The 20,433-nt window shown below is 34.3% G+C and overlaps 1 protein-coding gene across 1 annotated transcript in view; it reads right to left on the bottom strand.

Moving 5' to 3' along the window:
- Positions 1-5,654: 5,654 nt before the first annotated feature.
- The window catches only part of LOC140441275 (very long chain fatty acid elongase AAEL008004-like), a 36,622-nt gene continuing 21,843 nt past the window's right edge, over positions 5,655-20,433 (bottom strand). Inside the window, exons 4-5 of the mRNA XM_072531891.1 lie at positions 16,106-16,348; positions 5,655-6,063 (exon numbers count right to left, since the gene is read on the bottom strand). Coding sequence (XP_072387992.1) covers positions 5,896-6,063; positions 16,106-16,348 — 411 coding nt within the window. The 3' untranslated portion in view covers positions 5,655-5,895. The remainder of the gene's footprint in view (positions 6,064-16,105; positions 16,349-20,433) is intronic.

The following is a 20,433-nucleotide window of genomic DNA, read 5'->3' as shown; positions in this document are numbered from 1 at the left end:
TTGAACTCACAGAACTTTTTAGAATTTTTAAACACCGACTTGTGGGATGCTATTCATGAGCTCCCAATTAATGAACGATTAAATTTGTATATTCAGTTAAATGGGTGTTCCGTTCATTATGCCAGAACCGTGAAGCAATGGCTAAATAAAAATTATCCGAACCGTTGGATAGGCCACCCAGATCTCCAGATCTCACAATTTTAGACTTCTTTCTCTGGGGAGTTATCAAACAAAAAGTTTACCAAACCCGTGCAAGAGACGTAAACGAACTTCGTGCAAGAATTCGACAGGTATGTGCACTAAGAAATGTAATTAGAAATATTCATAAACACTACGACAAATGTATCCAATTAGATGGTGGATTGGTAGAGGCAACTAGGATTTAAACTAAAATTATGTTTCCATGTTTCTGTTAATACAGAGTGTTTTTTTCTTAGTGAGTTTTAAAATTTTAAGTTGTCATAAGTTTGTTATTAATAAATATATCTTAATGAAATTTTTGTCATAGCTATTTGAAGCCACTCTAAATCCAGTGGCGTAGAAATTTTTTTAATAAAAAAATCGCTAATACAAATTCTCCATTTTCGACGAAGAAAAAGTATCGTAGAATGCCCTGAAAATTTAACTAAATATTTCATATTTTGTCCCGCAATAGACATTTTATTACATGACATTAAAAAAAATTTTGGTTAAAATCAGTTTACAACTTCAAATTTTATAGAGGTGTTTCCAATCTAAATGGGTCACACTATATATATATATATATATATATATATATATATATATATATATATATATATATATATATATATAATATGTATATATATATATATATATATATGTATATATATATATATATATATATATATATATATATATATATATATATATATAAAGTAGTTAGGTATTATTGACTGACACGTTATGTAAAATAAAGTTTTATTTTGAGGTTGCAGTCATTAATAGGGCAGGAAACTAAAACTCTTTGTTCTTTAATCAAGCTTTCGCAAAATTTATTTGCTTCTTCAGGATATGCTAAAATATGGTATCAGTAAATACAACGAAATTAGAACTAAATAGCATTGTATAAAACTAGTAAAAAAAACTTACAACATGAGGTTAATCCATTAAATTTTCAAATTTGCAAAACATTAAAACTTAACTTATTTTAAAAATTATACAGTTATGTAAGTACAATATTCCAATTTAATTTAATTTTGTAAAAATTCATTTTGACATTGATTATGTTGATGTTTGATTTATGTCAGAAAGACACTTGTTTCTGTTTATTATATTTTTTGTTGTTGATAACTAGCTCTTGATTGTTATTATGGTTAAGTACAAAGTGGCGCCAAATATGAATATTTAAATTTTTTGAAATTCTAATATTTATAGTCAGAAAATTTAATATTGGAAAATTATAGTATTAATTTTCGTAAGACAGAATGTAATTATAGATATTGCTTAGTTTATCAATATCAGTTTTTTTATTAACGCATTGATATTTATTTATGCATACCATTTCTAAGAATTCTCTTTTATTTAATTGGTTTTCGCGTCTTAATATATTAGTTTCATTGAAATTAAATGAATGATTTTTATTAATTGCATGATCTATTAATGCACACGTATTTTTATTATTTCTAAGGTCACTTTTATGTGATGTTAGTCTGCCTATTAGATTTCTTATTAAGAAATCTAATAGGCAGACTAACATCACATAAAAGTGACCTTAGAAATAATAAAAATACGTGTGCATTAATAGATCATGCAATTAATAAAAATCATTCATTTAATTTCAATGAAACTAATATATTAAGACGCGAAAACCAATTAAATAAAAGAGAATTCTTAGAAATGGTATGCATAAATAAATATCAATGCGTTAATAAAAAAACTGATATTGATAAACTAAGCAATATCTATAATTACATTCTGTCTTACGAAAATTAATACTATAATTTTCCAATATTAAATTTTCTGACTATAAATATTAGAATTTCAAAAAATTTAAATATTCATATTTGGCGCCACTTTGTACGTAACCATAATAACAATCAAGAGCTAGTTATCAACAACAAAAAATATAATAAACAGAAACAAGTGTCTTTCTGACATAAATCAAACATCAACATAATCAATGTCAAAATGAATTTTTACAAAATTAAATTAAATTGGAATATTGTACTTACATAACTGTATAATTTTTAAAATAAGTTAAGTTTTAATGTTTTGCAAATTTGAAAATTTAATGGATTAACCTCATGTTGTAAGTTTTTTTTAGTAGTTTTATACAATGCTATTTAGTTCTAATTTCGTTGTATTTACTGATACCATATTTTAGCATATCCTGAAGAAGCAAATAAATTTTGCGAAAGCTTGATTAAAGAACAAAGAGTTTTACTTTCCTGCCCTATTAATGACTGCAACCTCAAAATAAAACTTTATTTTATATATATATATATATATATATATATATATATATATATATATATATATATATATATATATATATATATATATATATATATATATATATATATATATATATATATATATAATTAAATATTGGGGAAATCTGCAAGAAAGACTCTAATGAGTATCAATTGTTTCGCCGAACGTTTTCGCCAAAGAGAATTAATTTGGCTTCTTCAGGGCTGAAAGAGAATAAATTATAATTAGCCACCATATATTATCTATTAAAACATTATTGATCTTAACGTAACTTAGAATTGTAGAGTTAGAATATTAAAAAAATTTGCTAGTAACATAGTGGTGTTTTTTGTTACTATGTGCAAAAAAAGTTTTAAGGTTTGAAATGTATGGTAGCTTTGAACTTAACAAGCAAAGGTTTACCCAAGGTTAATCGAAAAACCCAATGTAACTACATTTAAAAGGAGGTAATTATTTGACTTGTCGGCAATAACTAAATTTTTGATTATTAGAAAGTTTAAAAGTGAGGTTCTGTTTTAACCAGAACGCAAGCGCTGACAAATTCAGTAGTTCTTATGAATCTTTATGTCGTTAAGGTTCATTGGTAAAAACAAATAAAATTAAATCCCTATACTGGGTAATTAAGTTCTATTTTACTTCTGGTATAGCTGTAAATGATTCTTCTTAATGAATTATTATAGGATAGTGATCACTATCGTATGGATCTAGTAATACATCCCATGAAAGCATATGCGTTATTGATGGTTCGTATATAGATAAGTCAATAGCAGAACCTTCACCCGTTCTTATGTCGAAACGGGTGTCTTGTCCATCATTAAGTAGATTTAGGTTGAATTTTTCCAGAAGGGATTCTATTTTTCTACCGAGACTCGTTATTTTTTTTGAATCCCATAAAGGGTTATGTGCGTTAAAGTCTCCGACAATTAGTCGTGTAGTAGGTATTTGATCTTAGAAGTCCGATATTTCGTTATGGTTAAGTTCTTAGTTGGGGGAATGTATATGTTGCATAAGGAAAAGGTAGTTACATCTTTGATTCTGACTGCAATTGCCTCGAGGTTTGTTTCTAATGGCCTTTCTATACCATTATTGTCGTTCTTTATGTATATCGCTACTCTCCCGCTGGATATTTTAGCATGTTGTCGATTTTTAAAGAAACAATTAAAGTTTTAAGTTTATGTACAGTGTTGCTTTTAAAATTACTTTCTTGTAGACATAGAATCATTGTTCTGTATTTTGAGATTAGTTTTTGCATTATTTCTAAATGGGTGTAATACCCATTTAGATTTAATTGAATTGAACGGCTGAATGTTATTAATATGTAAGTAGGTGTCCCTAGAGGTATCGCTATCTGCCTAGATATGGAAGTTTGGACCAATTTGTTAAAGAATTTTATTTCTTATTCGGGTGCATCTACTTTTAATTTTTCTGTCATTTAGTTTAGAGTATATTTTTGTCAGTAGATCTGTGACTTCAGTCTTCATTGGTATATATTCTTGCAATACTTAGTGGGTCCGAAGATCCTGTGCAGTTTTCGACGAAATTTATTAGGTGTTCATAGTTTAAGGGATAATTGGAATTTTGGTCGCTAAATAATTCTTTTGTTGGTTTTAGCATTTCTTTTAGCGTCTTTTTTGGTTTCTTTTCTTGGTTTAATTTAGTCTTAATCTCTTTGTTTTTTGGTAATTCAAAGACGTGTTCTGATGAAGGAGTTGGGGACGGTGTAGAACGCTCAAAAACTGTGCTTTTTTGTGGTACTGAATCGGTTTCTATTGGATTATTTAGTAGTTTTATACTTGGTGTTTCATGTTGCACAGTTTGTTCGTTCAGTTGGGTTTGCTTTTGTTGGATGGCACTAGTTACTTCTTTAGTCACCTGATTGTTACTATTTTCAATAGGGTTCTGCCCTGCTTCTATATTCTGAGGTATAAAAGTTGTGTCGTCTGATACAGATACCTTTGATGGACAGTCTTTTGCTAAATACTCGGTATTTTTGCATATTTGGCAAGTTGGGTTATCTAAAGATAAGTATATTCTATATGATGTCTCCTCATGAGTAATAACAAAAGAATCGGGTAAGGTATGGTTTGTTAAAGGGAATATATAGGTTTGCCACCTGAAGCTTAATATATGCTGGAATTCGGAACTTGATGGGTGATAGAGGTGTTAAAAACGATAGGGGTGATATAAGTTTGACACCAAGTGCTTGCAGCTTAGATTCTAAGATTAAGTGTGGAATGGACGGACATACGTTAGAAAGTACTAGTTGTTGGCTGGGGGTGATTAGTCGACGTGCTTATAAAAATTGTTGATTAATGTTGATTTTTCCTTGGTTGGTAATAAAATTCGACCAATTTTTCATTTGCTAAGTAAATGCATATTATGTTATTGCATAGCCTTGAACAGAAAATAATATTGATTGGTCGAATTATTAGGCTTAAACTGTGAAGGTAATCTTCAATTTTAGTGTTGTCTATTGCATCAAATACGATTGCTTGATTTCTTCGGAAAAACACTAGTAGTTGGTTGTCTGGTTACAGAAGAGTAACTTTTAGGTTGTAGAGGTTGTTGGTCTGGTACAGAACTAGGTTGAGTTTACGTAGATGAGGATGCCATGATGTGGATATTAATATTTTGTATGCCAAAATATTAATTAATTGGGGCCAGAAAATACTGGCCTATTTATATAGTTGTCGATAGCAGTAGTTGAAATAAAGGTACCTTACCAATGTTATCATTGAAATAAAACATATTCACAAAACGCGTTTTTAACCTTTGCAAAAACAGATAAACGAATAATTAGAATTTAACGTGCTTACTCGTTGGCTGTTTTGATAAGACTCTGCTTTTTGTTTCTTGTAATCTGTTAGCTTTCTAAATAAACATTATTATTTTTATTATTAATAATAAGATCTAAATCCATATTTTTAGCTCTTGTGTATGTTAGTTGACCCAAACATAATTTTATTCTGGTGTATATGAAATCCCATTGTTTTAACTGCCAGTGTTACCTCTGTTAGAATTTTTTAGTTTTTCAGCATGTTCTTGTAATAATGTCCCGTCATCAGCTTATGCTAAACTCTAAACTGATTTATTAAATGTAATTTCTTTGCTGTCGAAATTTACGTCTGGCATTATTTTATTAGTGTACGCTAAAGACCTGGCATGCTGGCGCACCATCTAGTTCAAGTCGAAATAAGGAGTAAAGAATGCAGCATACTTTATTCAGAATATTTAACTAAACAAATAAAAATAAATTATAAAAATAATATTATAATTTATTTATTTAGTAATAAATATAATTATATCGCATGAAAGTTACACTGTCTACACTAACAATATTTTGTACAATTGTATGTCTATATATATAAAAAATATAAAAATACTTGAGAATCAACTTAAAATGGACTCTTAAAACATGTTCCATTTATTAATAGGATATTTTTATGCGCTTTTTTTTCTCCAGTAGGTCTTAATATAAAAGTCTCCGAATAAAAGAGTCATAAAGACATTTTGAGTTACCCATATCATGGTTCCGAACGGACTGGGATTATAGCAGCCAGGCACTACCATGGTTGACAAAGCATGGCATACAAACAAAAAGAATTGAACCTGAAATTAAAAATGTTTATTATTGTATTACATTAATAATAAGTGGCGAAGCTTAATCATCTGTTTTATGTATATGGATAATATGAAACTAATGGCTTCCACTCGAAATCACTTACATCAAATGCTAAAAACAGTACTTCATCACTACTATCATCACTTTGGGCTAGACATGTGTCGTGTACTAAATATAGTCTAGGGAAAGGTTTAGTCCAGAGGATTCGATATGCAAAATGGCCAAAACATCGAGGCTAGGTCGAAAATGATACGTATAAATGTCTAGGAGTAAATCAAGCGCAGAAAATTGACCATGAATAAATGAAAATTCAGAGTTTATACGAAGGGTAAAATAGCTTCTTCGTTCACATCTTAATAGTAAAAATTTGTTAAAGCATTAAACCCCTACGCATTTTCCAAGTTTAGCTACTTTACAAGGTTCATTACTTGTCATTCGAGATCAGGTTATGCTAACCAAAAATTTCCTGAAATATATCGTCAAAGACACCCAGATCCAAAACGACAAATGCCGATATGAATGTCAAGCCCAAGAAACCATCCAGGCTGCCAGGAATTTGCTACAACTGAATATAAAGAACGGCGTGACTCAGTAGGAAAGATCCTTCATCAAGATATAGCTTTTAAACTGGGACTTCTACAAACAAACCATCTTCCATATTGTCAATACGTTCCTGAGAGTATGCTTGAGAATGACAACTACAAGCTATACTGGGATCGCACTGTGTTAACAGACCAAACTGTAGCACATAATAGACCAGATCTCGTGCTAGGAACTAAACTAACGAGACAAACAACACTGATTGATGTAGCGATATCTAATTACAATAATCTGCCTGTTAAGTATAACAAAAAGATCCAGATACGTGCAAAAATTTGTGAATTTTCCCCTCAGAGGGAGTGTGAGCCATGTGGCTTAATCTGGATAATAATATTGAAATGGACTCTGTCTATAAACGAAAACATTTTGCATTGCACCTATTACCCGGTGACGAACCCCGGTCGAGAAACGATCGGCCATCGACATCTGTATGTCGAATTTTGCAGGGAGTACCCAGAGATTCAAGTATCTAAACAGCGAATAGCATGTCAATACCGGGTAACTATAAGAAATAATCTTATCCCAGAGACTAGACGCGATACTATCAGAAACCAAGTCGATTGGGATAACCACGAGCCAGTTTTAATCAAGTCCTTAATGAAATCCCTAATGAAGAGAGAAGAGAGACTCCTGAGCCTCTCATACAAGAAACTCAACACGTTAATACGCAGCAGGACAACAACGATTTGCATAATAGCCTGGTAAGTGAAATGGTAGATGCCGTACACGAGTTTAATGAGACAAACCCACTTAGAAGACCACCTCCACCAAAAATATACTCTTGTAAGAAACTGGGTGCGCTTTTAGAAATTGTGAACACTAAAGTCGTACCCAATTATATCGTGAAAGCCCATATATAAGAATATTTGCATATGCTAATTTACTGTAGAGCAACAGCAATTGCTAATGTTATGGATATTAAGATCAGAACACGACAGGGTACTAATATCGGAAGTTACACCCTGGGAAAAACGACGGCTGAGAAAAATTGAATTATTGCGTAGGGGTAAGGACAATTTATGGAATACATCCGAGGAGTAAGAAGTCGAAAAGTAGTAAACAGAGCTAAAGAAATAATTCTGAACACTACAAGAGACTCACAACATGATCCAGAAAACAACACTGCTTAACACTGCCTAATTAAAACAAAAACTCTCCGTTTATTAAGGTCGCCTAAGGATCGAGGCGGTTCAACCCGGAAGCATGTTAAGTTTAATATTAATTCTTGTAATATTATTAATATTAGCTTTAGGTTTAAATATAAATAAAACCATGTCTTTAATATTGAAAGTTTGTGTCCTGCCAAATTTTACCCACTATGTAACCTTCATTTACGCAAGTTTCGTCTAAATAAAATATGGGTTTGCCTTCCGCACGTAATTAAAAAATTGGTCTGAGGTATCTCGATCTCCAACAAAAAATACTTAAGCCAAAAAGGAATGTTAAGAAGAATGACAAAGTCTGGCTTTATAATACAAAGAAGCGAAAGTGTTGTCCCAAATTGTACCAATTCTGGAAAGGTACGTACATTGTTAGAGAGAAGATTAACGATGTTATCTACCAAATAAGCAAGCAAGCGAGGAGAACCGATAATAGTATACTATAGCTGGCTGGGGAAATTCGAAGAAGACTACGACGTAGATGAAAAAGTGGAAGTAAAGAAGTACCAAGAAGTACCTGATGTCACGTTTGAGGAATTCGTGGGGCCTATGGAGGTACCAGTAAAGCTACACATGGTATTACCACTAAAGAAAAGAAAGATCTACCCGCACTTACAGATGACTACTCACTAGCTCATACCATTCTGGCCATTATTAAAGACCCTTAATTATTGGCATCCATCTTTCGAAGAAAGTTTGATAGAGTTACAGAACTTCAATGCCAACTACCAGCTCCCAGAGAAGTTTTGTCACTCCGAAATTCATTACGTTACCATTTATATCTGATAACAAAAGACACTACCCATTATCAATCCACCTACCAAGAGTTATGGGAAACAGTACTTCAATTGGTGGAGCACATGTTGAAGTCAAACTTGCAAAAATTAGCCATGCCAAACCCACCATAATGCCACCAATTAGATAAGAGGGTTGTTCGAAATATATTGGAGAAAATCTATAACGACACTGAAGTCTAGTTAGTAGTCTGTTGCTACCGCATGGTTACCAGTGCGTAGCAGAAAAGCGTTCCTTGTCACTTTTAAACAACTGGAAGTTGTAAGGGAGGGTCCAATGGCCGACACCAATATCCAGTTTTATTCTCGACAAGGTTCCAGAAGGAATTATCTCTTCTTTCTACACCCCTTGACAGTTCGAAGAAAGAGGCAAACTATATTATACAGGCAAGTAGAATTTAAGGAGTCAGTCCAAAAAATATATTTGTACGGTTAAATAAATGAAAGTTATAAATGAATCGTATTTTAGTGTCAGTATTAGAATACTTCAAATAAATTAAAGTAAACATTACTTCTAATGAATTAAATACATTTTATCGTCTTTTTTGGTTTTTTTCTTATTTTTATTTTATTAACTATGCCTTGTTGTCCTCTTCGGATCTATTTGAAAATTATTTCTTATTTTACAAACTAATACCTGGCGTAACGTTTTGGTATTCCATGACTCTATTACCTAATATAAGCTCTTCCAATCAACTTTCTGATTTTTTTGATAAAAATAAAACTGTTACCTATGGTAGGTTTGGGCCAATATGACCCGCGTATTTAAACCGGTAAAAATTACCTATGTAAGTGTGTTTAGTTGGCAGTATTCTATATTTTCTAACAATGTTTGTCAGTCAGGACGTCTATAAGTCAAGAATGCCTTTAACACGGCATCATAGGAAAAAACATGTCCAGGCTAAGAGAATTGAGCGTTAGTGAGTACCTGGTTAACGTAATTGACAGATTCATAAGAGAAAAAGGTATCAGCATTGGCTTGTCGCAGGGTATTCTGCGGGGTTTAGTACTAGGTCCCATCCTGTGATGTCCTGTACGACTGGATGTTAAGAGTACACATGTCAAAGGGATGCACTTTTGTAGCTTATGCCGATGATCTCGCACTGGTTGCGAAGGCAAGTCAGAAAACAGACATGGCTAATGTGACTAACACAGCAGTGCGTCGTATTAGTAGGTGCATCAAAGAGAACGATATACAGCTAGCACCTTAGAAAGCTGAGGTGATAGTTCTCAAAGGGAGCCGGGACGAATCCTCTCTTCGCTTTATAGTGGAAGGTGTGGAGGTTGCACCCGTTAAATCGGTTAAGTATTTCGGAGTCTGGTTGTCGGAATGACTAAGGTTCGGAGAATACATCCAAACGACGGTAGAGTAGGCGAACTGAAATCTGGAAGCGTTGATACGGCTGATGTCAAATATTGGAGGCCGCGGTAGCATCAAAACAAGGGTGCTAAATGGAGTTTTCCAGTCGCTGGTAACCTACGCCTACGTGTGAAAGAATGGAGAGAAGTACACTGTCTGATTTTTTTGGTGATGAGGAAGAAGAAACATGAGGACAGAGGAGGAAATTAAAATACTTGCCTAAAGTAGGTAAAGTATCAGACCTAACACCAAAGTCATAGATATCGATAAGCCTGTCTTCTTTACTATTAAAAACGCTGGAAAGGCTTCTTGATATGTACATTAGAGACGAAGTACTAAAAGATAATTCTCTAAGCAATCGTCAATATGCATACCAACCTGGTAAATCTACGGACTCTGCGTTGGATGATCTAAATAGGCTTATCTCAAAGTCAATGGAAGACAAGGGATAGCAATGGCCACTTTTTTTAGATATAAAAGGGGCATTTAATAATATTACCACCAGCTCTTTGATAAGGGCTGTGAGTAGACGAGGCGCACCTGCGGTAATATACAGATGAAGAAGTTCATCCCTAGAAATTAGGACAGTAATGTCCACTCTGGGTAAAGCAACCATCAAAGCAAAAGTAGGTGGAGGCTGTCCACAAGGAGGAGTTCCATCCCCTCTGTTTTGGGCAACCTTGGTAGATGATCTCCTCAGAAATCTGTCCACAGAAGGCTTTTATTGTCTAGGATATGCTGACGATATAGCAATCGTTGTCAGGGGCAGGTTTGCTCAGGTAGTGTCTGAGAGAATGCAAGAAGCCCTAAATATAGTTGACGACTAGTGTAAAAAAGAGAGACTGATAGTCAATGCTCAGAAAACACATATCGTCAACTTCACCAAAAAAACAGCACTACAAGGCCTAAAACCACCGGTTCTGGGAAGAACAGAGATTTCATTTTCCAAAGAAACAAAATACCTTGGGGTATATTTTGATCATAGGCTTACATGGAATACTCACATTCTGAAAACTACACAGAAAGCTACTATGTCCCTGGGCAGATGTAGAAGAATGTGCGGTAAGAATTGGTGACTTAACCCCAAAATGACTCTATGGTTATACACAAGGGTTATTAGATCCATGATAACCTATGGCTCGGTGACGTGGTGGACAAAGACGCAGCAAGTGGGAGCAATAAGGCTGTTAGGTAATACACAAAGGCTAGCATGCTTGGGTATTATGGGGCCATAAAAACAACTCCTACTGCATCGTTGGAAGTCCTGTTCAATCTACCACCACTTCATATATTTATACAGGGCGATGCCAGATCAGTGGTATACAGATTAATCCATAGTCGTCGATATATAAGCCAGATGCATGGTACTGACAACAGAAAGCTAATCGAGAAGCTAAAAACCGATATTGTGATGGGGAAACCTATCGATGCAACAGCTACGAGATATAACTTAGACAATAAGTTCACAATTAAGATACCAGGCAGGGAAGACTGGAATAAAGGTGTACCCATACAAGCTGCTGCTACCTGGTACACGGATGGCTCAAAACCATCGGAGGGTGTGGGAGCCGGCATAGTAGGAACAAATCAAGGGATACATTTCCCGGTAAGTCTATCTAAGGATGTGACAGTTTTCCAGGCGGAAATAACTGCAATCCATCACTGCGTGGAAGAAATAGAAAGGCAAGAAAGAACGTTTTGTTCAGTTGCCATCTTCACAGATAGTCAGGCAGCGCTTAAGAGACTCAATTATGTAGAGGTCAATTCTAAGCTAGTATGGGATTGCGTGTGTGCACTAAATAAACTAGACGTAGCAAGGTTACGGTAGTCTGGGTACCAGGCACGAGGGTCAGCCCTGCGTCGTATTAGTAGGTGCATCAGAGAGAACGATCTACAGCTAGCACCTCAGAAAACTGAGGTGTTAGTTCTCAAAGGGAGCCGGGACGAATCCTCTCTTCGCTTTATAGTGGAAGGTGTGGAGGTTTCACCGGTTAAATCGGTTAATTATTTCGAAGTCTGGTTATCGGAAGGACTGAGGTTCGAAATACCCAGCCAAACGACGAAATCTGGAAGCGTTGATACGGCTGATGCCAAACATTGGAGGCCCAGGTAGTACCAAAAGAAGGGTGCTAAATGGAGTTTTCCAGTCGCTGGTAACCTACGCCTACGTGTAAAAGAATGGAGAGAAGTACACTGTCTGATTTTTTAGGTGATGAGGAAGAGGAAACAGGAGGACAGAGAAGGAAATTAAACCAGCGATCTGAAATTTATGGTTATTATTATTTATTAGTTTATGTCCTCACGAAAATATTTTCTGATTTTCGATCTTCTTCTTCTTTCAGTACCCTGTCCGATTATCGAAAGTTGGCGATCTTAATGGGAATAATAACTTTGTTTACGGCGGCTCTAAATAAATTAGCGGTGGTCTCTTGATAGCATTCTCGGAGATTTCGGAGCCAGGATGTTCTTCTTCGGTCTGGGCCTCTCCTTCCAGTAATATTACCCTGTATTATAAGGTGTAGAAGGTTATACCTCTCTGGATGTCTCATTACATGACCGAAATATTGTAGCTTTCGAATTTTTATCGTTTTTGGTATTTCTGTGCTCTTTTTCATTCGATGTATAACTATTTAATTTCTTATTCGATCAACTTATCCGCAATACTCGTCGATAAATCCACATCTCAAAGGCCTCTAATTTTTTCATTAATGTCTCTGTAAGGGTCCAGCTCTCCATACCATGCAGCAATGTGGAGAATATGTAGCAGCGTCTTAATCTGACTTTAAGGTTTAACGTAATATCTTTATTAATTAGATTTTTTTTACTTTATAGAAGGCGGCTCTGGCTTTTTCAATGCTTATTTTTATTACTTTATTTATATCCCAGTTATCGTTAAAGTTTGCACCCATTGATTAATTTTCGATAGGTAGTGTTATTTGTAAGTTGTTAATTTTTCATTTTAGTTGTTTATTTATTACTTTGGAACGGTGGTTCAGGTTCTAGCAGAAACACGGTTAGTCCAGAACTGCTCTGGTGTCTTCTGGCCTAATATCCTACTCGGCCGAAAGATGCTAGGGTGTCTTGCTCATTGACGTTAGATATCTAAAATATTTTCTTCATCGTTGCCTGTCAGAATTCAATGGATATCTTCTTAGGCTCTTACTGGAATCTGGCAATAGAGCAATTAAAAAAGGACATCTATAAATAAAAACAGGTTTCTACAAGCTAGAACTTGTAAAAAATTTTAAGTGTAGCTGGATGATGTCAAGTAGAAGGGCACCATGCTAGGTAAAGGACGTGGGAGTGATAAATAAAAGGTAGAACTGATATGTTAAACGCATTCATTTACATTTCAGTCAATTTATACATGTTGAGTATGTCGTATCCAAGAACGCTAACCGAAAATTAGCTTAGCGAGCTCGCGAACATGTCAGAGAATGATGAAGACATATCGGAAACAGAAAACCAGTGAGAATAGTGAGAGTGATGAAGAAAATAGTGATGATTCTGTTGTTCCATTATACGTACAATATCCTGTTAAAGCTTCTGTAAAAGTTCCTTTGAAAGAAGGTAATATGCAGCGGTCGCTTTATCCTCCTTGACAACACGGTCGGTTTTCTACACCAAATGTTATAAATAATGCTCAAGGAGTTACAAGTTACGCGTGCGCACGAATTTTCGATATTAAAAGTTCATTTAACGTGCTCTCTTTTCTGACATAGTTGCAAACCAAATTATAAATATGACCAACATGAAGAGATAGCGTTTTTTTTTAACCAACTGGAAAAACATAGATAACATTGGTTTTTAAGCATACATTGGAATCAACTAAAAGATTGTGGGGTAAAGAAACTAGTTGGATTATATCTCGAGCAAACAATGTCCCTTGAAGTATTTATAACAATTTCGAAAGTAATACGTTTTAATAACAAGACTACCAGACAAGGTAGGGGAACTTGTTCCAAGTGGGAAATTAGGGAAAAATGGTAGAAAATCTACCAAAATTATTAAACCCTGATTAAAATGTTACCGTCGATAAGCTAATAGTTACATTTAGAGGCCGCTATCCCTACAAACAGGACATTCCAAGCATGCCAGCGAAATATGGCATAAAAATTTGGGCCTTATATGACAACAAAACTTCTTATGCTCGAAAATTGCAGATCCATACAAGAAAGGAAGCAGATGCCGCACCAGAACGAAATCAGGAAACACATGACTTGAGTAGTGTTTTAGAAGGCCACAATATTACTTGTGATATGTTTTTTAATCGGACAATTTAGGACAACTTTTTCTATAAGAAATAATAAACCGGAGCTTTCTGCACAAATCGCAAAAGTTTATCTTTTTAACTTCACGCAAGATATCACTGTGGTTAACTATATTCCTAAAAATAATAAAAATGTTACTCTTATGACTACTTTGCATCATTATAAGGCTATTAGTGAAAGAAATGAAAAAAGCCCCAAATTATTTTAGATTAAATTTCCAGCAACGGAGTATTGGATACTCTAGATCAGCTTGTTGGTACATATACATGTAAAGACTCACAAGAACTGGTAAAAAAGCCGCTAACAGAAACGAGTAACCAAGATGGAAATTCTAGTGAACCCTCTATGGACAATCCAACTTCGCCTGCTAAAAGAGCACGCTGTAAATTTTGCTCTAAAAACGATAACAAGACTAATATTTTATGTTTTATATGTCATAAACATAATATTTGTAAAACTCATTATTTTTATTACTTAGTTGTGAACTAAATTAAATTTTGTAGATATTTGTAATTCAACTTAGTTTAAGTGCCACCATATCAAAAATTTTAATGTCTTCATTAGCAGATCACTTTTTTCTTTAAAATATGTCTATTACTTTCTTTATTTCATTTTTTCAAATTTCATTTTTCAAAATGTGAGTTCACGTTGTATTTTCGCGGCCACCAGCAAGATTTTTATCACAAAATGCCTATGAGAATCCAACGTGGCATCAAGTCTTAACTTGTCTATTCCCGTTGATAACGTGTCAGCAAATCTAACAAGCGAAGGCGTCGTTGCTGTGGCTTGCCTTTTCCTGTCAGATTAGAGCGGTACAAAGCAGTCGTACGAGAGAGAACAACAAAAACTTGAAAAATATTGGCAACAAATTCGATCAGATGAAGAGTCAGATGAGTTTGGCGACACGTATCTTTCGGACGAGTACCAACCAACTGATTCTAGTGACAGTGAAAATGAATCAAGTACTCCGGAACATAATAAAAAAAGACAACGTGTGGCTGGAAATACCAAACCATTGGGACAAGATGTATCGGCATCCAACAGTAAAGAAAAATAATAAACGAATTTCGGAGAACCTGTCATTTTCCAACATTCTGAAGTCTCCGAACAGGAAATTTTAGAAGAACCGAAAGTATCCAATGCAATAAATGAAGCTATTGTCTTGGGGGCCAGTCAGCAGCAAAAATTTGCAGATATTTACATTTGAGGACTATAATTCTGCAGGTTTTCATACACAATTAACACAATTATACAATAACTTCTACAACTAATCTCTCTTTCAATTCTACGAATATTTTGTAGACGATGGTCGTTTATTCATTATTGTAAATATCTAATTTATACTGTTCAAGTGATTTTTTAAGTGGAAGAAACAAATCGTTATGCCCTGCAGTGTCAGGAAAGAAATCAGAAAAAAATCGCACATGTTACCGCGTAGCATAATACTGATGTCGTCAAAATAAAACGATTCCTGGGTATAGTTATATAGATGGGATTATGTAATTTTTCACCTTTTCATTCGTACTCGTCAAAGAATGATCTTTATGTGAATAATATCAAAAAAGTAATGTCAAGTAATCGCTTCCAGTTATTGTGGAAAACGTTGCATTTCAACGATTATTCAGTAACAACAGATGACCGTTTGCAGAAGATCGTTCCCTTGGTTAGCAGACTGAAGGATAAATTCAAGGCTGCCATCGTTCCAAAGAAAAACGTCTGCATTGACGAAACTTTAGTGCCTTTTTAAGGGCGACTAAAATTCACGGATTATTTCAGGACAGCAGGGTTAATATTAAATGTGGTGAGATAAGTTAAAATGTATAAATGATGCATAATTTACTTACCAGTTGTAACTGCGTTAATTTCTTTTTTAAATCTGTTCTCTTCTTCCATTTGGGGTCTATGCTGGTTAATAAATAATAAGTAAACATAACAGCATGAACGAAGCAATTTAGCGTTGGTATAAAAATGACTAGTGGCCCCAAGTCAAATTTTACTGAAACCCATGTAAGGAATACCATACCACTATGATGGTATACATGCAGAAAGCTTACTTGTCGATAATTTTTCTTCAGTACAAAGAAAACCTAAAAACAATTGACAGCTCTTTACTAAATATAAAAATAAAAAATACTTTCGTTCCCTTTCCGCTTTGTAAGCTTAAACTTACAGCATATTACAAAAATGACGTGATACAAAATTTTTTTAAAACTCACTTTCTCCCACAGTACAAAAATTACCATCTTATATACAAGGACGCATCTAAGACCATAAATGGAGTAGGAGTATGCTTTATGATATCATATGAACATTCCATCTATAAATTGTCTCCTGAGACAACTATTTTTACTGCAGATCTATTTGCCGTAATTAAAGCCCTATCCTTTATTCTAAAACTTCCCAAATCTCTTATAATATCTGATTCACTTATTTTTCTGACATCAATATATCAGATTTATCCCTCTCATCCAATATTACAGCAGATTAAGTTAATTTTATACCATATATACCAAAACAATTTGGCAGTAGAGTTCCTCGGGGTACTGTCACACGTTGAAATAGATGGTAACGAAAAGGCAGATAGTCTAGGTCCACAGTAACCAGTACAGCCACATCAGTGGAAAATCTAACGATGCATTAAGATTTAAAACCTGAGTTAAAAGCAAAATTGCACAATGTTAGGTAAAACCGATAGAATAGAAGCACCACTAAACTGATAGAAGTAAAATCTTCCGTCCTTCTGTGGAACTTCTGACGTTCAAAGCGATAACATCAAGTCCTAATAACACGTCTCAGATTACGACACACTTCTACAACACATGAATACTTGTTGAAGAGAAAAGAGGAACCTGTATGTTTTGGTTGTGAATGTAAAGTGAAGCACATTTTGACTGACTGTCCAAGTGTCCAATATACTCAGTTGAAAGACTATATCACCACATTCCAAAAACATTAAAAGAACTTCTAGGAGAATCTAAATACGTAAATCACTTGATAGAATTCTTAAAATCTATTTTTTTATTAAAGTTTAACACAACACATCAATAATTAAAATATATATTATACCTTATTATGTATATTATTATAGTATACCTTATTATGTGTATTTTCTATAAGCCTATGTATGTCTTTTTGTATTTTCTCATGCTAATAACCCTAAGTGGTTAAAGCAAAATAAATAAAAAAGAATAATACTTTCAAAAATATTATTATTTATTTAAATATTATGGGATTTTATTAAAAGCAGATTAATTAATATCCTAAATTAGTTTTAGATAGCATCGTCGTTTCCATTGCTGATCAATAGAGTCTAAAAATAAACGTGCAAATTAAAAAAAGCTATCTTTTAATGATTTTAATTTTTTTTAGGTTTTGTGCTTTTGTCCGCACTTTTTGGCGTTTTCTGGAACTTGATGTTTAGAGTTGTTGTTACAACTTGTTACAACTTCTTCAACCGAAGGGACTAGATCTTTTTCTATAGAGGTGGATGTAATATACCATGGAGCATTTACTGTAGACCTTAACACTTTATTCTGGAAGCGTTGGAGGATTAGGCAAGATTAGAATTGCTAGCGGTGTCCCATAGCTGAATACCATATATCGATATGGACTTGAGGATCGCCTTGTATGTAAGCAGTTTCTTATCCAATGTCTATTTAGAGTTTCGACCAATCAACCAGTATATATGTCTAAAGTTAATGCCCAGTTGTTTTCTTTTGGTAAAGACGTGCTTTTGCCAGGTTAGTCGATAGTCAATATGGATACCTAAGTATTTTGTGTCGTGTCGTTTGCCTTACTTATTTGCTTGCCATTGAGTGTAACCGGGAGGCATTCACCTGGTTTCATTGTAAAGCTTACATGTACTGACTTGGTTTCATTTACTCTAATTCACCATTTTTTAGCCAAGTTCCCATTTTCTTCTTCTTCTTATAGTGCCTATCCGTTACGGATGTTGGACACTAACATGGCTATTCTGACTTTGTTGACTGTTGCCCTGACAAGTCCGGTAGTGGTTAAGTTAAACCATTTTCTCAGGTTATGCAGCCAGGATATTCTTCTTCGTCCTGGACCTCTTTTTCCATGCACTTTACCTTGAAGTATGGTCCGAAGTAGCTCATATAGTTGCTCATTGCGCATTATATGGTACAGGTATTCTAGTTTGCGACGTTTTATGGTTATGACTAATTCGCGCTCTTTACCCATTCTATGTGGTACTTCTTCGTTGGTAACTCTGTCTATCCAGGAAATCCTCAACATACGTCTATATCACCACATCTCAAATGCTTCCAGTCTCTTCAGTGATGCTTCAGTTAAGGTCCATGATTCTACGCCATATAAAAGTATCGAGAATACGTAGCATTTTAGCAAACAAACTTTTATTTCCAAATCGTGGCTGTTAAAGATTTTTTTCATTTTGACGAAAGCTGATCTTGCCTTCTGGATCCTTATCTTAATTTCCGTCGATTGATCCCACTGTTCATTTAAGTTTGCACCCAGATAGCAAAAGTTGGTGATTTGTGTTATAGTTTGTTAGTTAACTAGTAATTGACCAGGTGGTATCCTATTTTTGCTTATAACCATGTATTTGGTTTTTTTTTTATGTAAACATTAAGCCCAAATCTGCTACTTACTTCTGCCACCCTGGAGACAAGTGTCTGCACACCTTCATCACTGTCTGCAAAAATGACAGTATCATCAGCGTATCTTATGTTGTTCAATAGTTCTCCGTTTATAAGTATTCCCTCGTCTATGTCCGTTAGACATAGACGAGTGCTCTGAATATGTATTGAACAATAATGGGGACAATATACATCCCTGTCGCACACCTCTTTGTATCTTTATGTTGTCTGTTAACTGATCCCTAACAGCTGTAGTTTGTTCGTAATAGATATTGTTTATTATATAATATCAAAAAAACACACATATACGTCACAATTCACGTCTCTACATCTTAGAAAGAGAACTTGTACCCAATGCATCCCTGAAGCCGAATTGTGTGTTTGTCATGTGTTCTTCATACTTTTTATATATATTGTTTTAGAATAGGTGGTCCGGTATCGTTATTTTTATTTTGTGTGATGGTGACATTCCTATCGTCTTCAAATGTTGTTGTCACATAGTTCATCCATGTTGTTTTTGTTTCTTCAATATCAACTCTTGATTTTCCTTGAGCGTCTGTTAAGTGTCCCGGCCTTTTTGATTTATAGATGCCTGATGCTTCTTTGATATTTTTGTGGAGGTTGAAGGAATCGTGTTTAAGTTCCAATATCTCGATTTTTTCGCACTGTTCTTCCAGATTTCTATTTTTAGCTTCTCTAACAGCTTTTTTATCTCTTTGTCTAAAAATTGATATGCAACTTAGTCTTTTTGCTTGGATTCTCTTCTTCTGTCCATCATCTGTAATATACCGTCGGTCGTCCATGGTTTTTTCCCATTTTATTTAGTTTTTATTGCAAATTTTCTGATACTTTTGTGGGATTAGTCCACAGCCAGTATTGCAATGATCGCTGAAAATCAGATTATAAATGTGAAAGTGCTATCTCGGCCGGCAAAGAAGCAAAGAAAAACATAAAATGAGAGAGGTCAAAACTAGTCAGCTGAGGGAACCTTTCAAGGATGTTGAGCTTGGATCCACTATCTACGTATATGATGAACAATATTACCGCTCCTGACTGAGGATCTGAGCACAAAGCTAATTATAAAAAATGGACCAGAAATACAACAATGGCTGATATCCAAAGTCTGTAGACAAGCAAAGCAAAGGCAAAGTTGTTGCCTTCCTTAAACCTGGCCAAAACTCCAACGACCACAAAAGCTATCTGCCAATATATGTATTTATTTTGTTAGCTATACAAAATACTTCTGCACATGATCCTTAACATAATTTTACCGATAATACAAGAAAAACAAGAAAAAATTAAAAGACAAAAGTAGCTATAGACAGGGAAGATCATGTACGTCACAAATACTAAATCCTAACCAACACAGCGAAGACGAGCACGAAAGATATCAAGTATGAGGAGTGGTATTTGTCAATTTAAATACCGCTTAAGACACCTTAAATTTGAGGGCATTTCTCCAAAATCTATGTGATATTTCCTTAGGTGGGGATATCACATAGACAACGTCCAATAGTGTGATGAAATCCTTAAATTCTGGACTTGCTATGAAT

Source organism: Diabrotica undecimpunctata, chromosome 5 (assembly GCF_040954645.1).
Source record: "Diabrotica undecimpunctata isolate CICGRU chromosome 5, icDiaUnde3, whole genome shotgun sequence".
Lineage (NCBI taxonomy): Eukaryota > Metazoa > Arthropoda > Insecta > Coleoptera > Chrysomelidae > Diabrotica > Diabrotica undecimpunctata.
This window is presented reverse-complemented; position numbering and strand designations above follow the sequence as displayed.